General features: G+C 38.8%; 1 protein-coding gene across 2 annotated transcripts in view; it reads right to left on the bottom strand.

The window, feature by feature from the left end:
- The window catches only part of SMCHD1 (structural maintenance of chromosomes flexible hinge domain containing 1), a 285,354-nt gene that overhangs the window by 98,406 nt on the left and 170,900 nt on the right, over positions 1-16,048 (bottom strand). The window contains exons 37-39 of one of the 2 annotated variants that reach the window (XM_054984491.1): positions 10,040-10,192; positions 8,779-8,905; positions 8,032-8,151 (exon numbers count right to left, since the gene is read on the bottom strand). In XM_054984491.1, the coding sequence (XP_054840466.1) occupies positions 8,032-8,151; positions 8,779-8,905; positions 10,040-10,192 (400 nt within the window). The remainder of the gene's footprint in view (positions 1-8,031; positions 8,152-8,778; positions 8,906-10,039; positions 10,193-16,048) is intronic. The other variant, XM_054984492.1, reaches the window with a different exon arrangement.

The following is a 16,048-nucleotide window of genomic DNA, read 5'->3' on the forward strand; positions in this document are numbered from 1 at the left end:
GTCCAGCTGAGCCTTCAGAACCAAGTGGTCTGACCATGGCACCAGTCAGTATCAATTGTGTAATGAGATTTTTTAATCTGGTGTATTGCTATCACCACCACAGGATTCTTATATTACTGTCATTCCAACGTCTGGCAAAAACCACACACACACACACACACACACACACACACACACACACACACACACACACACACACACACACACACACACACTTTCCTTGATGAATGTGAATGCTAAGATATTAACTGTCATTCTTGCTAACAGACTTCAAAAGGTTATTAGAGCTAGCACATGCAGACCAGGTAGGATTTATACAAAGCAGGCAAGGATCTGATAATCTTAGATTGCTCGCTGATCTGATTTGGTATTAATTAACTTGATACTGCAAAAGTGTTTGACAAAATATATTGGACATGTATTTTCTCTGCATTTGGCTTCCCTTATGAATTTTAAAAAAGGATTAGAATTTTGTATACATTCCCTAGGTCTAGGCTACAGACCAATGTATTTTTTCTGCACCATTTCCTCTTGAAAGAGGTACTAGGCAAGGTTGTCCTCTTTCTCCTCTCATTTTTAATTTATGTTTGGAACCTCTGGCTTGTACTATTAGACAAAGTAATAATATACATGGCTTTATACATAATTCTTTATAATTATTTTATATGCAGATGATCGTTCATTATTTATTTCAAAATCTCAATCTTCCATTCCTTTTTTAAAAAAATTTATTGGTGAGTTTATATTTCATATTTAATACATACATTCCCATCATATCTAATTTACTCTAACCCCCACCCTTTCCTCCCCCCTCATCGACTTCCAACAGCTTTCCAACCCTTAACCCTTCTTATTACTTAGACTTCACTTATATTCTTCTATAACACATATATCGTAATATCTCTTACTCTAAGCATATTCAAATTGTTTTATATATATACTATATTAAAATCACTAATCCACCAATGTATCCATTTTACTCTTCCTTGATTAAACTCTATATTCTAAGTAAGATTTGCTTAAACATAATACTAGCTTAGATTGTAATAATTAAATTCCCTATTGATGGTAAAGTCGCTTATCTCTTCTGTTTACAACATCACATTTTAATAGTTCTCAAACTGCCACAGTTCTCCCTTCACATCCCATTTTTTTCTAAATATTGTTTCAATTTCCCCCAATCAGCAATAAATTGTCCTGGATCAAGATCTTTTAAGTTTTCTTGTCATTTTGTCCATCTCCGCCATGTACAGCAATTTATAAATCCAATCTTCTATAGTTGGTATTTCTTGTATTTTCCATTTCTGCGCGTACAAAAGTCTTGCCGCTGTGGTCAGATAAAATAACAATGTTCTGTACTGCGCTGGAACGCCTTCCATTCCCAAGTTCAGTAGCAACAATTCTGGGTTCTTATTTATTTGGATTTGTAAAATTCCATTAATTGCTTCAATTATATCTCCCCAGTATTGCTTGGCTACCTCACAAGTCCACCACATATGATATAGTGACCCTTTTTACATTTCCAACATTTGTCTGACATGTTAGTGTTTCCTAGTGCAATTTTCTTTGGTGTTAGATACCATCTATAGATCATTTTGTATACATTCTCTTTAATGTTCGTACAAGTTGAAATCTTCAATGTGTTTTTCCACAGGTGCTCCCACACCTCCATTGTTATTTCTTTATTGAAATTTACTGCCCACTTCACCATCTGGACTTTTACTATTTCATCCTCCGTATGCCATTTTAGAAGTACTTTATAAATCTTTGAAATTTCTTTTTTGCCTTCTTGTAATATCACTTCTTCTAATTCTGAGTTTTCTATTCTTATTCCTCCTTTTAAACAGTCCGAATTGAAAAGATCTCTGATCTGTCTATATTGAAACCATCCATAACAAGGAGACAGCTCTTCTTCTGTCTTTATTCTTATTGTTGAATATTGTATTTGTGTTATCTCCTTGTAAGTCAAACGTTGCTGTTCATTGTCGACAGTTCTCGGATCTATTACTTCATACGGAACCACCCATGAAGGAATTCCATCTTCCAAATAAACCTTATACTTCTTCCAGATTGTGAAGAGGCTTCTTCGAATATAGTGGTGCAAAAACATAGAGTCTGCTTTAACTTTATCGTACCACAGATAGGCATGCCATCCAAACAACTTTTTGTGTCCCTCCAAAGCCAGCAATTTACGGTTTCTTAATGTTATCCAATCTTTTAACCATGCCAGACAAATTGCTTCATAGTATAGTCTTATATCGGGCAGTTGCAAACTACCTCTTTCCTTCGCATCCTGTAATACTTTCATTTTCACACGTGGTTTTTTGCCTGCCCACACAAAGTCTGAAATTTTCCTTTGCCATTTGTCAAATTGTTTAGAGTCTCGGATAATTGGGATTGTTTGCAACAAGAACATCACACGTGGTAGAACATTCATCTTTACTGCTGCTATTCTTCCCAACCATGATAAATTCAGTTTGTTCCATTTTATCAAGTCTCTCTCTATTTGTATCCACAATTTCTCATAGTTATTTTTAAATAGATCTATGTTTTTTGCAGTCAGTTCAATACCAAGATATTTTACTTTATTAGTTACCTCACAATCCGTTATCTCCATTAGTTCTTGCTGCTTCTGCTTGGTCATGTTTTTACATAGTATCTTCGACTTCTTTTTATTCACATAAAATCCAGCCAAATCTCCAAACTCCTTTATTTTGTCTATTATTTTAGGCATGTTCTCAATTGGATCGTCTACTATTAACATTATATCATCCGCAAATGCTCTGACCTTGTAGGAAAATTCCTTTATTTTTATGCCTCGAATTGTATCGTCCTCTCGTATTTGAATCATCAGTATTTCCAAAATCAAAATGAACAACAATGGAGACAGAGGGCAGCCCTGTCTTGTACCTTTGCTTATTTTCAACTTTTTGGTTAAGTCGTCATTCACTACAATCGCTGCACTTTGGTCTCTATAAATTTCTTTAACTGCTTGTATGAACTTTGCTCCTATTTGCAGCTTTTCCATTGTGGCAAACATAAAATCCCAGTTCAGATTGTCAAATGCTTTTTCTGCGTCCACGAAAAAGAAACCAACCTCCCTATCACAGTGCTTATCATAGTATTCAATAGCATTTATTACTGTCCTTAAATTGTCTTTAATTTGTCTATTAGGTAAAAATCCGGCCTGTTCTTCTGCAATAAATTCCAACAGCCATCCCTTTATCCTTTCCGCCAAAACTTTTGCAAATATTTTATAGTCATTATTCAGCAACGAAATTGGCCGATAATTTTTAACATTGGTCAGATCCTGTCCATCTTTCGGAATCAGTGATATGTTAGCTTTGTTCCATGAATCGTGAATCTTATGGCCTTGCATAACTTCATTCATTACCTCTCTCAAAAAAGGTGCCAATTCGCTAGCCGTCATTTTGTAGAACTTTGCCGTCAGTCCATCCGGTCCCGGTGCTTTCCCTAAGTTTGTGGATTGGATGGCCTCTTTTATTTCTTCCTCTGTCACTTCCCTATTTAATTTTTTTTCCATTCCTCTGACATCGTTGGAAGTTTCATTCTTTCCAAATACTCCGCTATTGAATCTCTATTCACTTCTTTTTTCTGGTACAGTTTTGCATAAAATTTATAGAAAGCTCTGCTAATAGCTGGTTGGTCCAATAATGTTCTGTCTTCCTCTCGTATTTTAATTATGGTTTTATTCTCTTTTTTCTTTTTTAATTGTCAAGCTAGATATTTGTCAGGTTTATTTGCACCTTCAAATGTTTTTCGATTCATTTTTTTCAAGTTCCACTCCAACTCTTTGTTATTCATTGCCGTCAATTGCTCCTGCAATATTTTGATATCCCGATATATACGTTTCTTCGCTGGTCTTTTCTTAAGTTGTATCTCTTTGGCTTTATTTTTTTCGGTTATTTCCTTTCTTTTTTCTTCTTTTCTCCTTCTGTCCCTTGCATTCAAGTCCATCAATATTCCCCTTATTACAGCTTTGTAAGTGTCCCATACCTTATGAGTTGACACATCCTTATTTAAATTGTATTGTATAAAGAACTTGGTCTCCTTTCGTAGCAACACTATGTTATCTTCTATCTGCAGCAAGTCTTCATTTATTCTCCATCCTCTTCTTTTAGTATTTTTTCCAAATCTCCACATGATAGGATTGTGATCTGAGCCTACCTTAGGCATTATCTCCACATCTCTAGTCCACAACATTAGTTCTTTGGAAGCCCAGATCATATCAATTCTTGATAGAGTAGCATGCCTCGCAGAATAAAAGGTATATTGTCTGTTTTTTGGATTTTGTCTTCTCCATACATCTTCTAGACTTTCCTGTTCCTTAATCGCAAAAAACGACTTTGGCAAAAGTCCTCTTTTTTTTCTGTGCAATTTTAGATTTCTTATCTTCTTCAAGTTTGTAACTCCATTGAAGTCGCCTGCCAGAATTATTTGATCATGGGTCAGCTCATCGAGTTGTTTTTGTAAATCCTTGAAAAAGTTTTCTTTCGCGCCATTGGGTGCATAAATTCCAATCACCAAGGTCTTCTTCAAGTTCCAAATTATTTCCACTGCTAAATATCTAGCTTCTGCATCACTTAAAATTAATTTTGGCTGCAGTTCCTCCTTTATATACAACACAACTCCTCTCTTCTTCTTTTTGGAGGCTGCAGCAAATTCATTTCCAAGCTTTACAAATTTCAAATACTTTAAATCCTGCTTTCTGATATGTGTCTCTTGGAGACATACTATATTACATTTTTGTTTTAAAAGCCAGTGGAAAATAGCCTTACGCTTACAAGGTGAATTTAGTCCGTTTACATTCCAAGATATTATTTTACACTCCATGATCACATTCTTGTACTTTTTGGTAAGTCCTTTTCATTGTCCCTAATAAAGTTTTCCATCTCATGACCCAACCTGATATTTCTCCTTACTCCACCAAATTCAAATGCCAGTCCTTCTGGTATTTCCCATCTGTACCTAATTTTCAAATCCTTTAACATCTGGACCAGCTCTCTATATTTTTTCTGCTCCAACAACACTGCTCTGGGCAGTTCTTTCATAACTCTCACCACCTTCCCATCGACTTCTAATGGTTCCTGAAACTGTTTGCTTACGATTGACTCTCTTGTGTTTCTGGTCGTAAATTGCACGATCATATCCCTTGGTAACTTCTTCTGAGCTGCAAATTTTGAGTTAATTCTGTATGCCACATTCAGAAGAGCTGCAACCTTCTCTTCTTCTTTCCCCAGGTAGCCCGCCAAAATTTCTGTAATCTGCTCTTGGGCTGTTTTTTCCACAATCTCCGGAATCCCGCGAAATCTGAGTTGCTTTTCCATTTGTTTACATTCAGCTACGGCCATTCTTCCCTTCATTCCTCGCATCTCTGTTCTCTGCACGTCTGTTAAGGTGTCAACCTCGTTCTCTACTACATTAACTCTCTGCTGTGTAGCTTGCAAGTCATTTTGTACTTGATCCATTTTTTTTGTGAGTTCTGCCATCTCCGATTTTAGTGCCTCTTTAAAGTCCTTAAAATTCTCCTGCATCATTTCTTTAAGCTCTTTATTTCCTTCTGAAACTTTTTAATCCAAATTCTCCAGCACGGTTTGCCACTCCTTCTTCGACTTCGTGGGGCTAGCTCTACTTCGCTCCCATGTGTCTTTTCCTCAACTCTGTGGCGCTAGTTTGTTGCTTTCTGTTATTTTTAAAAGTCCAGATTCAGTTTATTTTTTAGAGAAAAGAGTTTGCATAGTCCAAAATATCGGGCATTTTTTCTCTATGGTTTTGGTGTGAAGCAATCGCCCTTACCTTCACCAAAGATGGCCTACTTCCGTTTTCCTTGAAGTCACAGCTTTGCCCTGTTTCAAAATGTCGACCTTCCGCTTCCGTTGTTAACAAGCCGCTTCTTGCCAGTCTTTATGATTCTGACGCACTTCCTGTTCCTCTTCTTTTCACAGCAGTTCTCACGATATTAGAACTTTCTCACAGTCTGCTATCTCTTCCTAGCCGCAGGTATGTAAACAATAGTCAATTTTCCGCATTAACTTCTCTTTACAGTGTCACTTTTTAAAATTTAATTTGCCGGAACTTCCTCCTTTACATAACAAGTCTCTTGCAGTTTTTAGATTCTCTTTATCACTTTATTCCTTTTTATAATCTGTCCCGTATTAAGAGATAGCAATCTTTACCTTCTTAAACATTTCTCTGGGGTTGTAATCGCTGCTTCGAGTATCTAATTAGTTCTTATTCCCTTTTCGGTTTACTGAAGCTTGGGTATGTAGGTCTTATGCCAGAAACTGACTCCAGAGCCGCTGCAGAGATTTTGGCAACCTTTCTTCGGGTGGGACCTCAAGAGTGGACGGGGGCTCGTTGTGTAGAACCTCCCTCACACCCAAGATCAACGCACCCTCAGGTTCTTAAGCATACTTGCCTGTTCTCCGCCTGAGAACAGGGGGCTGCGGGCAGTTGGCGCCCCTCCAGCCTCCACAAACAGCGGCACGGACAGCCCAGCTCCCTGAGCTGCGTTAGACCTCCATGAATCTCAAACTGGTAGTCCCCCTCAATCTTCCATTCCTGAATTAATGAGTTTAAGTAAAATTTTGGTGATCTGTCTGGTTATTCAATTAATTGGACAAAATCAGAATCAATGCCATTGGGAGACAATATATCATAGAGTGTAATTACTGATGGACATTTTCAATGGTGCCCAGATGCTATTAATTATCTTGGAATATAGATCCCAAGGAATATTAAGGACATTATTTTGTTGAATTTTAATAAACTGATCTTGGATATATTCTTGGCTTTGGAGAGACGGGCAGCCTTAAACCTGCCATTATGGTGTAAAGTAAATACACTCAAAATGAATATTATACCTCAAATTATATGTTATGAGTGCAATCCCTTTTTATATATTTTGTAGGTATATTCAGAAAATTAACACTTTGTTTTGGAAATTTATGTGTTCAAAACCACCCAAGATTTCTTTAAAGAGAATGCAACTTTCAATTAATGAAGGAGGACTGGGTCTTCTGGATCTTAGTGCTTATCCTCAGGCATATTTATTAATATGTACAAATTATGGGAATCCCTCCCCACAATTGGACTATCCATCTTGGGCTCTTTTGGGGGCCTCTTTTTTGGAACCACTTTTTAAGTGGAACGTATTAGGGTCTACTTATGTTAAAGTAGACAGTTTGGTGTAGTGGTTAAGAGTGCCAGATTCTAATCTGGAGAACAGAGTTTGATTCCCTACTCCTCCATTTGAAGCCAGCTGGGTGACCTTGGGTCAGTTACAGTGAAATCTACATGTTTGTATATAATGTTTGTATATAAATATTTGAGGTTGGTTAAGAAATATGATACACAGAGCCTTAGAGATGAATGAAATAATTTGAGAATCCAATTTTGCTAAAGCGATAAGGCTTTAAGCTGTTGCTAAGTTGCGACTTATTCAGCAAAAAAAAAAATATGGTTAGGGTATACTGGACACCACAACAACATTTTACTAAAAGTTTAAGCACAGTGTCTAATTGTTGGCAGTGTAATTTACAAAATGTTATTTCTTAAGCATATGCTTTGGACATGTTTAGTCATTCAGCCCTTTTGGGAGGAAGCTATTAGTCATATTAATTTTGTGTTAAAAACTCATTTAACCTTGAGGATGTTAATGTAATGTTAAACTACTTGCCTGTCTCTTGGAATCTTACCAGTGGTCAATGGAAATGAACTCTCTGTGCCCTTACAGTTGCTAAAAGACTTATAGTTCAGCACTGGAAAGATAGAAGCTCACTTCCTGTAAATCACTGGATTGAAGATCTTATAAACTTATCAACATTAATGTATCGCATATAGAAAACAACTGCGCATGGACTTATTTGGAAATCTTTTATAGATACCTATGTATAGCTTTGCCAAGAGTGTTTATGTGGGCAGCACACTGTTTTCTTTTTTTCTCCTATTTGTTTTTTTCTTCTTCTTTGCACTAATAAAATAAAAAATTATATTTTTTACATTACTTACATTCTATTTCATAGAGAAGCTGATTAGAGGTATCAAACAACTTTCTGTACAAGTGTATTGAGTTAGATAGGTTGTCCTTCTCTTCTGTAAGTCTTGCCATCTGCTGCTGTTTCTTAAAATCTAAAGAGAAATCAAGGTTTTTAGTATACCAAAGCTTTCAGAATTTCCCCTTAACATCACAACACACAAAATTAAATGATGCAATGACAGTTAATTAAAAGGTGGTAAGAAAAATAACTTTAAAAGTATTATGGAGGAAGATAGACATTTTCTAGCTCAGAAGGAAATTACACAGAGCAAAGCTAACTGTCAGTCTATGGATTTCAAGTTACTCTGATTTCATCTGCCAACCCCTTGCTGCAAGAAATCCAAGTTCTCTTGAGTCAAAGTTTCTTTATTGAAAGATTATATTCAAAGTACAGGTGTCCATAGATAATCCAAAGGCAAGAAAGCTTCTGGCTGAACACAAAGCTTTGTTGAGAATGATGTGTTAGTTACATGTTGCAATATATCAAACCCTCCTTTCTGTTCCCCCCCCCCCATGTCTAGCTAAAGTAGAGGTTTGGGGATGCGAAAGTAACTCCTCCAAGGTCTGTGGCTAGCTGCATTAGATAAGGCCGTCCTCGGAACACAGATGTTTCTGTAGCTCTCTGTGACCCTGCAGACAAACAACACTAGAGAATACAGCAGTTAAAGACACTCAGAAAACAACATGGCAGTACTGTGGATAGCAGGCCTGACACTAACCATTGTAAAACATAAATGAAAGTCGGTAAGGTTCCAAATATCTTTTCAAAGTTGGTATGATGGGCTCAAACACAAGAATATATTCAGTACTATCTCTCCCTGGACTATTTTCTGCCAACACAAGAGCCTGAAAAACAAACAAAAATGTATACATCATATTATTAATGAATTATGTTTATCAAATCATAGTTGTAGCAAAAAGTATTTTGCAATGCTTCATTCAATAAAGATGCTGGTGCTTAGTAATGGAACCATTTTAAAGCATATGTTAAAAACACTTCTTGCTATAATTATCCCCCTATTAATGACATTTATCTTGCAATTTTAGGAAAGAAAGAGTAACCACCTTCTCAACCAACTTAATATTTTCCTAGTACCTCCTATAAACACACATTAAAACACAATTTATAAAAAATCCTGTTCCTTGTACACGCTCTTGATAAAATGTTACTTCTTATTCCTTGTTAGTTTTTATTTAAAAATACTATGAAAGCAACACTGAAGTAATCCAAGTGAAAAATATAGTAAAAGATAGCATTTAGATCTCAAGGTGGTGTTGAAATGACTGCTGTTACTAAGGAAACAGACAATGATTCCAAGGGATTAGACATGCTTCTAAGTGAAAGAAGAGGCATTTCTTATTTGCAGATACTCAGCATGAGCTAACCAGTGTTTATATAAAAAGCTAACCAGTGTTAAGGATTTCAAGGAGAGAAGTTATTGGTAATTCTCCCACTGCAGAAAATAGAAGTTGGTAGGGGACAAAGTAGAGAAGATCCCACTAACTTGCTAGAAGCAGCTATCTGGGCTTTGTTTGTTTCTCCTCTGCTTGTACTTACTTAGCCTCCATGTGACCAGAGGCACAAGCTGAAAGACAAAGGGCTTTTAGCTTTTGGCTTGCAGCCTGTGCCCTGTGCTAAGTAGCTCAATGAATGAAGGATATGTTTGTGTTTTTGTGGTTTGCTTTTTATTTAACTTAAATTTGAAGTTTGGAATTTTCTGTAAGTGGCCTTGGGACCCTTTAGGGACACAGAGTCACATAAATAAATAAATAAATAAATAAATAAATAAATAAATTTTCTCATCAGCATCTTTTCAAATGTAAAAATACAGCTATTCTAGGAAATGCAGGAAAATCTATAACTTGAGGAAAAATGAGAAGCGATACTGGTGCAAAAAGAACTACTTATGAGTTTAAAAATATCTCAATTTAGGAATCCTAGAAACTTAACCCGATTAGTATCTTTTATAGAAGACTCACCTCAATTTCAACTATTCCTTTGTGAAATGGAAACTCAATTGTACTAGTTTTACCCTGAAACAGAGGGATGTCTGCATCTTCCTCAGTAGAACTTTCAATTTTAGCCACAATTTTTCCATCCAAGTTATTCCCAGTACAGTTTTGGTATCGATCCTTAAATTAAGAAAATACCAAAATTAAAAATTTAAAGCAATTCTTGCTCATGGCATATTTTAAGACTGAATGTAGTGTACTCATATTTTCTGTGTTCCTCTATTTTTTTTAATCCTATCTTTGGGATTTTACATGAGTAGTCACTGCAAAATGTTCTTTGAATTTCTTAATTCAAAACCCAGTTTAGCAATTAGATCCAGCTTTTCAAAAAAAAAAAAAAAACTGGGGGAAATTGCTCTTTTAATTCAGGGCAGGTCAGAAAGAATGGAAGATTTGTATTCATTTACCGTGAAGCTTCCTTTCTTGGTGAGCCAGGAGTGGGACAGTCCTTACTCTTGGGATATAGCTCCTCTTCTCCAAAGGCAGGGTCTGATTTTGATCCCGGAGGGGAAGGGCTTGTTCTTGGAATCGCTATTCCATTCCTAAGCCCTGACTCCCCATCATGATACTAAGACAGAAAAATAACTCCTCTCAATGTTTTAAATATATAAAGGGACCTTCCCCTGATGCCAGTGGGAGGAAGACTATCTTCTTAACTCTTCATCCAATCCTAGAAGCCGCCCCCCAAGAAAATTTGGGTGGGTAAGACTGTCCCACTCCTGGACCACCGAGAAAGGAAGCTTCCATTCTCCAGTGGTCCTGGGGTGGGGCAGTCCTTACTCTTGGGACACACAAAAGCAGTGTGCCCCAGGCTGGGTAGTCTGGCTTCCAGGCCTAGAGGATGTGTTGTAGTACCCTCCTGCTGAAAGTTGTCTCTGCAGAAGACAACTTATCTATTCTAGAGTTCCTGATGAATGATTATACTGATTTCCATGTGGCTGCTTCAACAAAGAAAGGATTTATAGGCTCCCAATATCGCTGCTTCCCTTAGTGAGTGCGCCCTGACGTCTTGAGACGTCTCCAGACCTTTGGCTTGATATACCAGAATTATGTATCCTCTGCTTTACCTACTTAGCAAAGAAATGGACACTCTCTGACCCAAGGAGGACTTCCTGAAAACACACAACTAGTGTTTCAGACTTGAGGAAACTGTTTAGACCTGCCCAAGTGGAATCTCACGTCTCTGCATATATCAAGGCATTGAGATTCCCTTTCCTTCCCACGCTTTGGATTAGGTTAGAAGGAGGGAAATACTATCTCTTCTGTCCTATGAAAGGTGGAGTTCACCTTTGGAAGTAAGTTGGTTCTGTTCATAACTTACTCTACCATCTTGTAGGAAGAGGCATAGATTTCTATCTCCTGCTAGTACCTGTAGTTCTGACACTTCACTAGCTGATTTTATTCCCATTGGAAGATGGTTTTAAAGGTTAATTCCTTTAGAGGACATGAGGCCATAGGGTCAAAGCAGTCCTTTGGATAATGCTCAGTACCAAATTAAGATTCCATGTGGGAAAATCAGCGAGTCCTTGAAGGATTTGACAATGAGGTACCTCTTTAGAATCTGTTGTATAAGGGAACTGTCCCTTCCTAGAACCCCTAATTACCAAGATGGTTGCTACTTGTTGTCTAAGAGTGCTGGTGTTAAGATTTTTCTTCAACCCTTCTTGAAGGGAGGATAGTATCTCCCTAATTGGCCTCTAAAGAGTTTCATGTCTTTATCCATGCACCACTTCTGGGAACTTGGCAGATATCTTTATAGTCTCTGTGGAACTCTTCCGGGAGGCTAACATAGTACCAATTATGCCTTTTGTATAATCCAATCTATTAGTTGTTTGCATTCAACCTCCATGCTGTGAGGCTTGTCAGAGCTGGTCAAGGGTGTGGAATTGTTCCATGCATCAATGGGCCCTCCTTCAGTGGGAGGTGCCAGGGATCCATGCTTGAAAGCCTCTTCAGGTTTTGAGGCCATGTCTTTCTGGACCTGAGGGGTGCTAATAGAATGGCTTGTTTCCTGTATCCAGATGATACCTTGGTCATGGTTCCATCCCTACTACAAGAAGAAGAAGCGATAAAATTGTTGGTAGCCTGCCTGCGGGACCATGGATTCATGGTCAACAAAGAAAAGACCAGTTTTACTCCCAACCCAGTAAATACTGCACCTGGGAGTAGTGAGAGAGACAGCTCAAGAGAGAGTGTTTTGTGTCGCAGGAAAGGCAACAAAAAGTCAGTAATGGCAACAGAGGTCTTAAGGAGACAGAAGGCAGAAGTGATGCTTCTAGCTCAGCAGCTGGGAATGAGGATATTCTATCAGACTGTCCTCCAGGAGGCAAGATTCCGGACCCGTGCAGTGCACTACAGAGATTCTTGTTACCATACCACGAGGTGTTAGAGCACAAAAGGCCCAAGATAGTTTAGTTGCCAGAGATCCTCAAACAGGGGACCAACTGATAGCTGGACCTCATCTGGTCTCACGATGGCATTCCACTCAGGGAACCAAAGAGAATGGTGATGATCATGAACAAAGGTCTATGGAAATGGGGATCCCACCTCCAGGGAAGAATGACATAGAGCATCTGGCTGAAGAAGAAATGGTCAACAGTATAAACCCTTTGGAACTCAGAGCCATCAGACTGGGTCTGGTGGAATCCTAGGATCTTCCCACAGGTAACCATATGTTTATACAGATGAAAGATCACCTCAGCTCTCTAAAACGTAATAGACCAGGACAACTCCCCAGTGGACTAGCTAAGCCAGAGAGTGATGGACCAAGCAGAATGAATGCTATCCAAAGAGATTCCCCAACTGGACTGCCAGAGTTTCAGCAAGGCTCAAGAAAAAGAAACCCTCAAACCATAGAAATAGATTCCCTGAGCTGTGGGCTACCTCCACAACTCTGTATGCTTTCCCCAGTACAGCTGTTGCAGAGAGTTGTTCAGAAGATCACACAGTAAAGTGCAGAAGTGATTCTCCGCAGTCTAGCTGTGCTATCACTGCTACTCGTGAACACCCTGGGCGTCACTTTCAGGTCAAAAGGAAGAGCCTGATATTGGAAGTGCCCCTGAGAGATTGATGGAAGCCAGACAATCTCCCTTCTGAATGGCAGTCATGACAAAATTGAGGCTTTCCATTGCAACCTTTCTTGTTCCTAGGTGTCTGTTTTATTTGACCAATTCTTTTAGATCTGGAGGAAAAGGGCCCAGGTGGCACAGAGTTAAATTCCACTGATCACTGTATCTGGGACCAGCCTGTCTCTTACTGTTTGCTGCCAAGGGGTTTCCAAGCATTTTAAGTGCTGCCCAATCACAATCGTGCCAGCTGCCTTGGCACAGACACACTGAGTTCCTTTCTTTGGCCTATTGGTATTCCGACTAGGTTTGTTGAGAAGGGAGGGACTACCCCCCTCTCGATGTTTGGTCTTCTTTTCTTTATCCAGAGCTTCTCCAGACAGATTGATGCCTTTGAAGGGAACTGCGATTACTTTGGCTTTGGGGCAAAAAGTCCACATTTCAATTCCTAATCCAAGTGTGCCTGGCCACCTGAAAACCATAGTTCTTGTTGACCATGGCATAGGAATGTGCAAAGATCAGGGCTTTTTTCTTAGTTTTGCCCTTTAGCTCTTTGAAGGGCCTTGCTGCTCACTGCAGCCAGGTCTGATGCCCAAGAGAATGCTACTTTAGGAGAGAGGGAAGCTGTTGTCAATGCTCTGAGGGATGTAGTGGAAGCTTCCAATTTTCTATGCATAGCCAGTTTGAACTGCTTGATGTTGGAATCCTTAGGTAGTTCGTCCTTGTCCATGGGCAGCACAGGATTAGATGGCAGGCTGGTTACCAGACCATTCACCAATGGTAGCTTGATCCTCTTAGTAGACTCTGGAATCAATGTTTAAGACTTGAAAAAAACTAAATAGAGTGGTTAGTTTTGCCGGAAATTGCTGAAGGAGTTATTCCTGATTTTAAGAAGGGTTCTCTCTGACCCTGTTGTATCTTTCCTCCTTTCCCTTCGCCTTAAGGGAAAAAACTCGAGGACTCTCAGCACCTTAGGGAGCCTTCTAGGATACAACACCTGGGGGAAAACCTTGTTTGTATCGGGATGACTGTGTACTAGAGAATTTTTGCTCCTTTTAACAGTTCCCCTTTTTGCTTGCTTGACGGAAAATCCGATAGCTCAGAGTCCTCAGGTTGGAGGCTTAACTGAGGTCTGTGCTCTTAAAGGCACTTGTCTCCTCTTTAATCTGGGGGGGACCCTGCCCCTCTACCTTTCTTGAGGTCAGACCCCCCACTGGGATGTCCCTTTTACCCATCTGAGGTCTAGCTGCTAGACTACTTGATAAATAATAACTACAGCTGTGTCTATGTAAATAGAGGGGCATTAACTTATTTCCCTTTGGTGGTGGAAAGTGCCATCCAGTCATAGTTGCCTCTGCAACACTGGTCTTCTTTGGAGATTTCCCATCCAATAGCTAACCAAGGCCAACCTTGCTGAGCTTCCAAGATCTGATGCGATCTGGTTTGCCTGGACTAACCAGATCAAGGGCTGTGATAAGGTCAGAATTATCATTATTCCCTCATAACTACTGGGTAGTTGAGACTGAAAATGGGTGGTTTACCCAAAGTCAGCTACTGAACTCAAGCAATTATTTGCTTGAACAAGCAAAGAGCTGATTCATGGCCCAGTTACTTAACCACAATGTTACAGCAACTCACTTCAGGTGTCCTTGACTGACAAGTCCAGACCCTGGACCTTCTCCCTTTCACTAGTCTGTTGAGAGGTCCAGGAGTCGGCCAAGGTCTGGGAGTTTGGAAGGTCTAGGCCGCAGGCTTGCACGCTCTGAGGCCTGGGAGGTGGCTAGGCCTGCCTTTGCTGACATTCCACCAGCAGAAATTTTCCAGGCATTCTCACCTGATGGGTCCAAGCCTTTGGGCCTTTTCTCTTTCACTGGCCTGCTGAGAGGATCAGGAGTAGAGATGGGCACAAACCTAAATATGAACCAAAAAAACCCACGAGGGCCCTTTTTGGCCTTCTCCAATGCCCAGTGGGCGCGCAGGACAGCAGAGGAAGCCGAAAAAAATTTATATTTTATTCAACAATTTTAAAAATTGTAACAAATACTGACTATCAGAAATACAACATTTACTTAACTTCATAACAATTGAAAATCCTATCTCCTTAACCAAGATTTATAAAAAATTCAGCCATTTAGCTTAACAGTTAATACTTAGTCACAAAGGGTACAACTATATACATTCAAAAAGAATTAACTTTACTCATTCTATGTAGTTAAAGGTATGCCAGCGAATAATAATATTCCATTTTTGCAAATGTTTGTGTCCTAGGATCATTACAGGTTAGGTACTCTAGAACTGGGAGCCATTGCACCAGTAGGTGGGATTGGTGTTTTTGATTTTTGAGATGAGCTAATTGGTCTGAAAGTTTTTCCTTTATGAAGTGATCCCAGAGGCGTTCCTGCCATATGGTGATTGTTGGAAGATTTTTTTTGGTTCCACTGGAAGCTATAACTGATTTAGCTATTGATAATAAAGTTAGCATAAGATTAATTCTGATTTTTGGAATTGTTGGGTTATTCCAATAATTCAGTAGTACTACTTCCAGGGTTCTAGGTACCTTGTAGCCCATAAGTGCTTCTATTCTGACAGGAATTTGTCTATCCCTGGGGTTTTATTATTTTTAGGGATTTAATTACATCAAGGGTTTCTTGGACAGTGATAGGTTGGTCCATGAATTCCTTTTGTTCCTTTGATAATTTATTTTTAAAGCCCGAGTTGCTTAAACAATTGTTTATTCCATCTATATTTGGATTGTCCAATACACTTTTTGTAAAATTTATTAAATGCTTTCAAAATTTGTTTTGATTTACTTTGAATTTGACCCTGATCGTATCTAATAAAATTTATTAATCTGTTTGCCTTCTTATTCCCCACTCTCCAGGACAATCGTTTTAACGACTTAGGGCAATTG

The sequence above is a fragment of the Eublepharis macularius genome, chromosome 7 (assembly GCF_028583425.1).
Source record: "Eublepharis macularius isolate TG4126 chromosome 7, MPM_Emac_v1.0, whole genome shotgun sequence".
In the NCBI taxonomy this organism is placed as follows: Eukaryota; Metazoa; Chordata; class Lepidosauria; order Squamata; family Eublepharidae; genus Eublepharis; species Eublepharis macularius.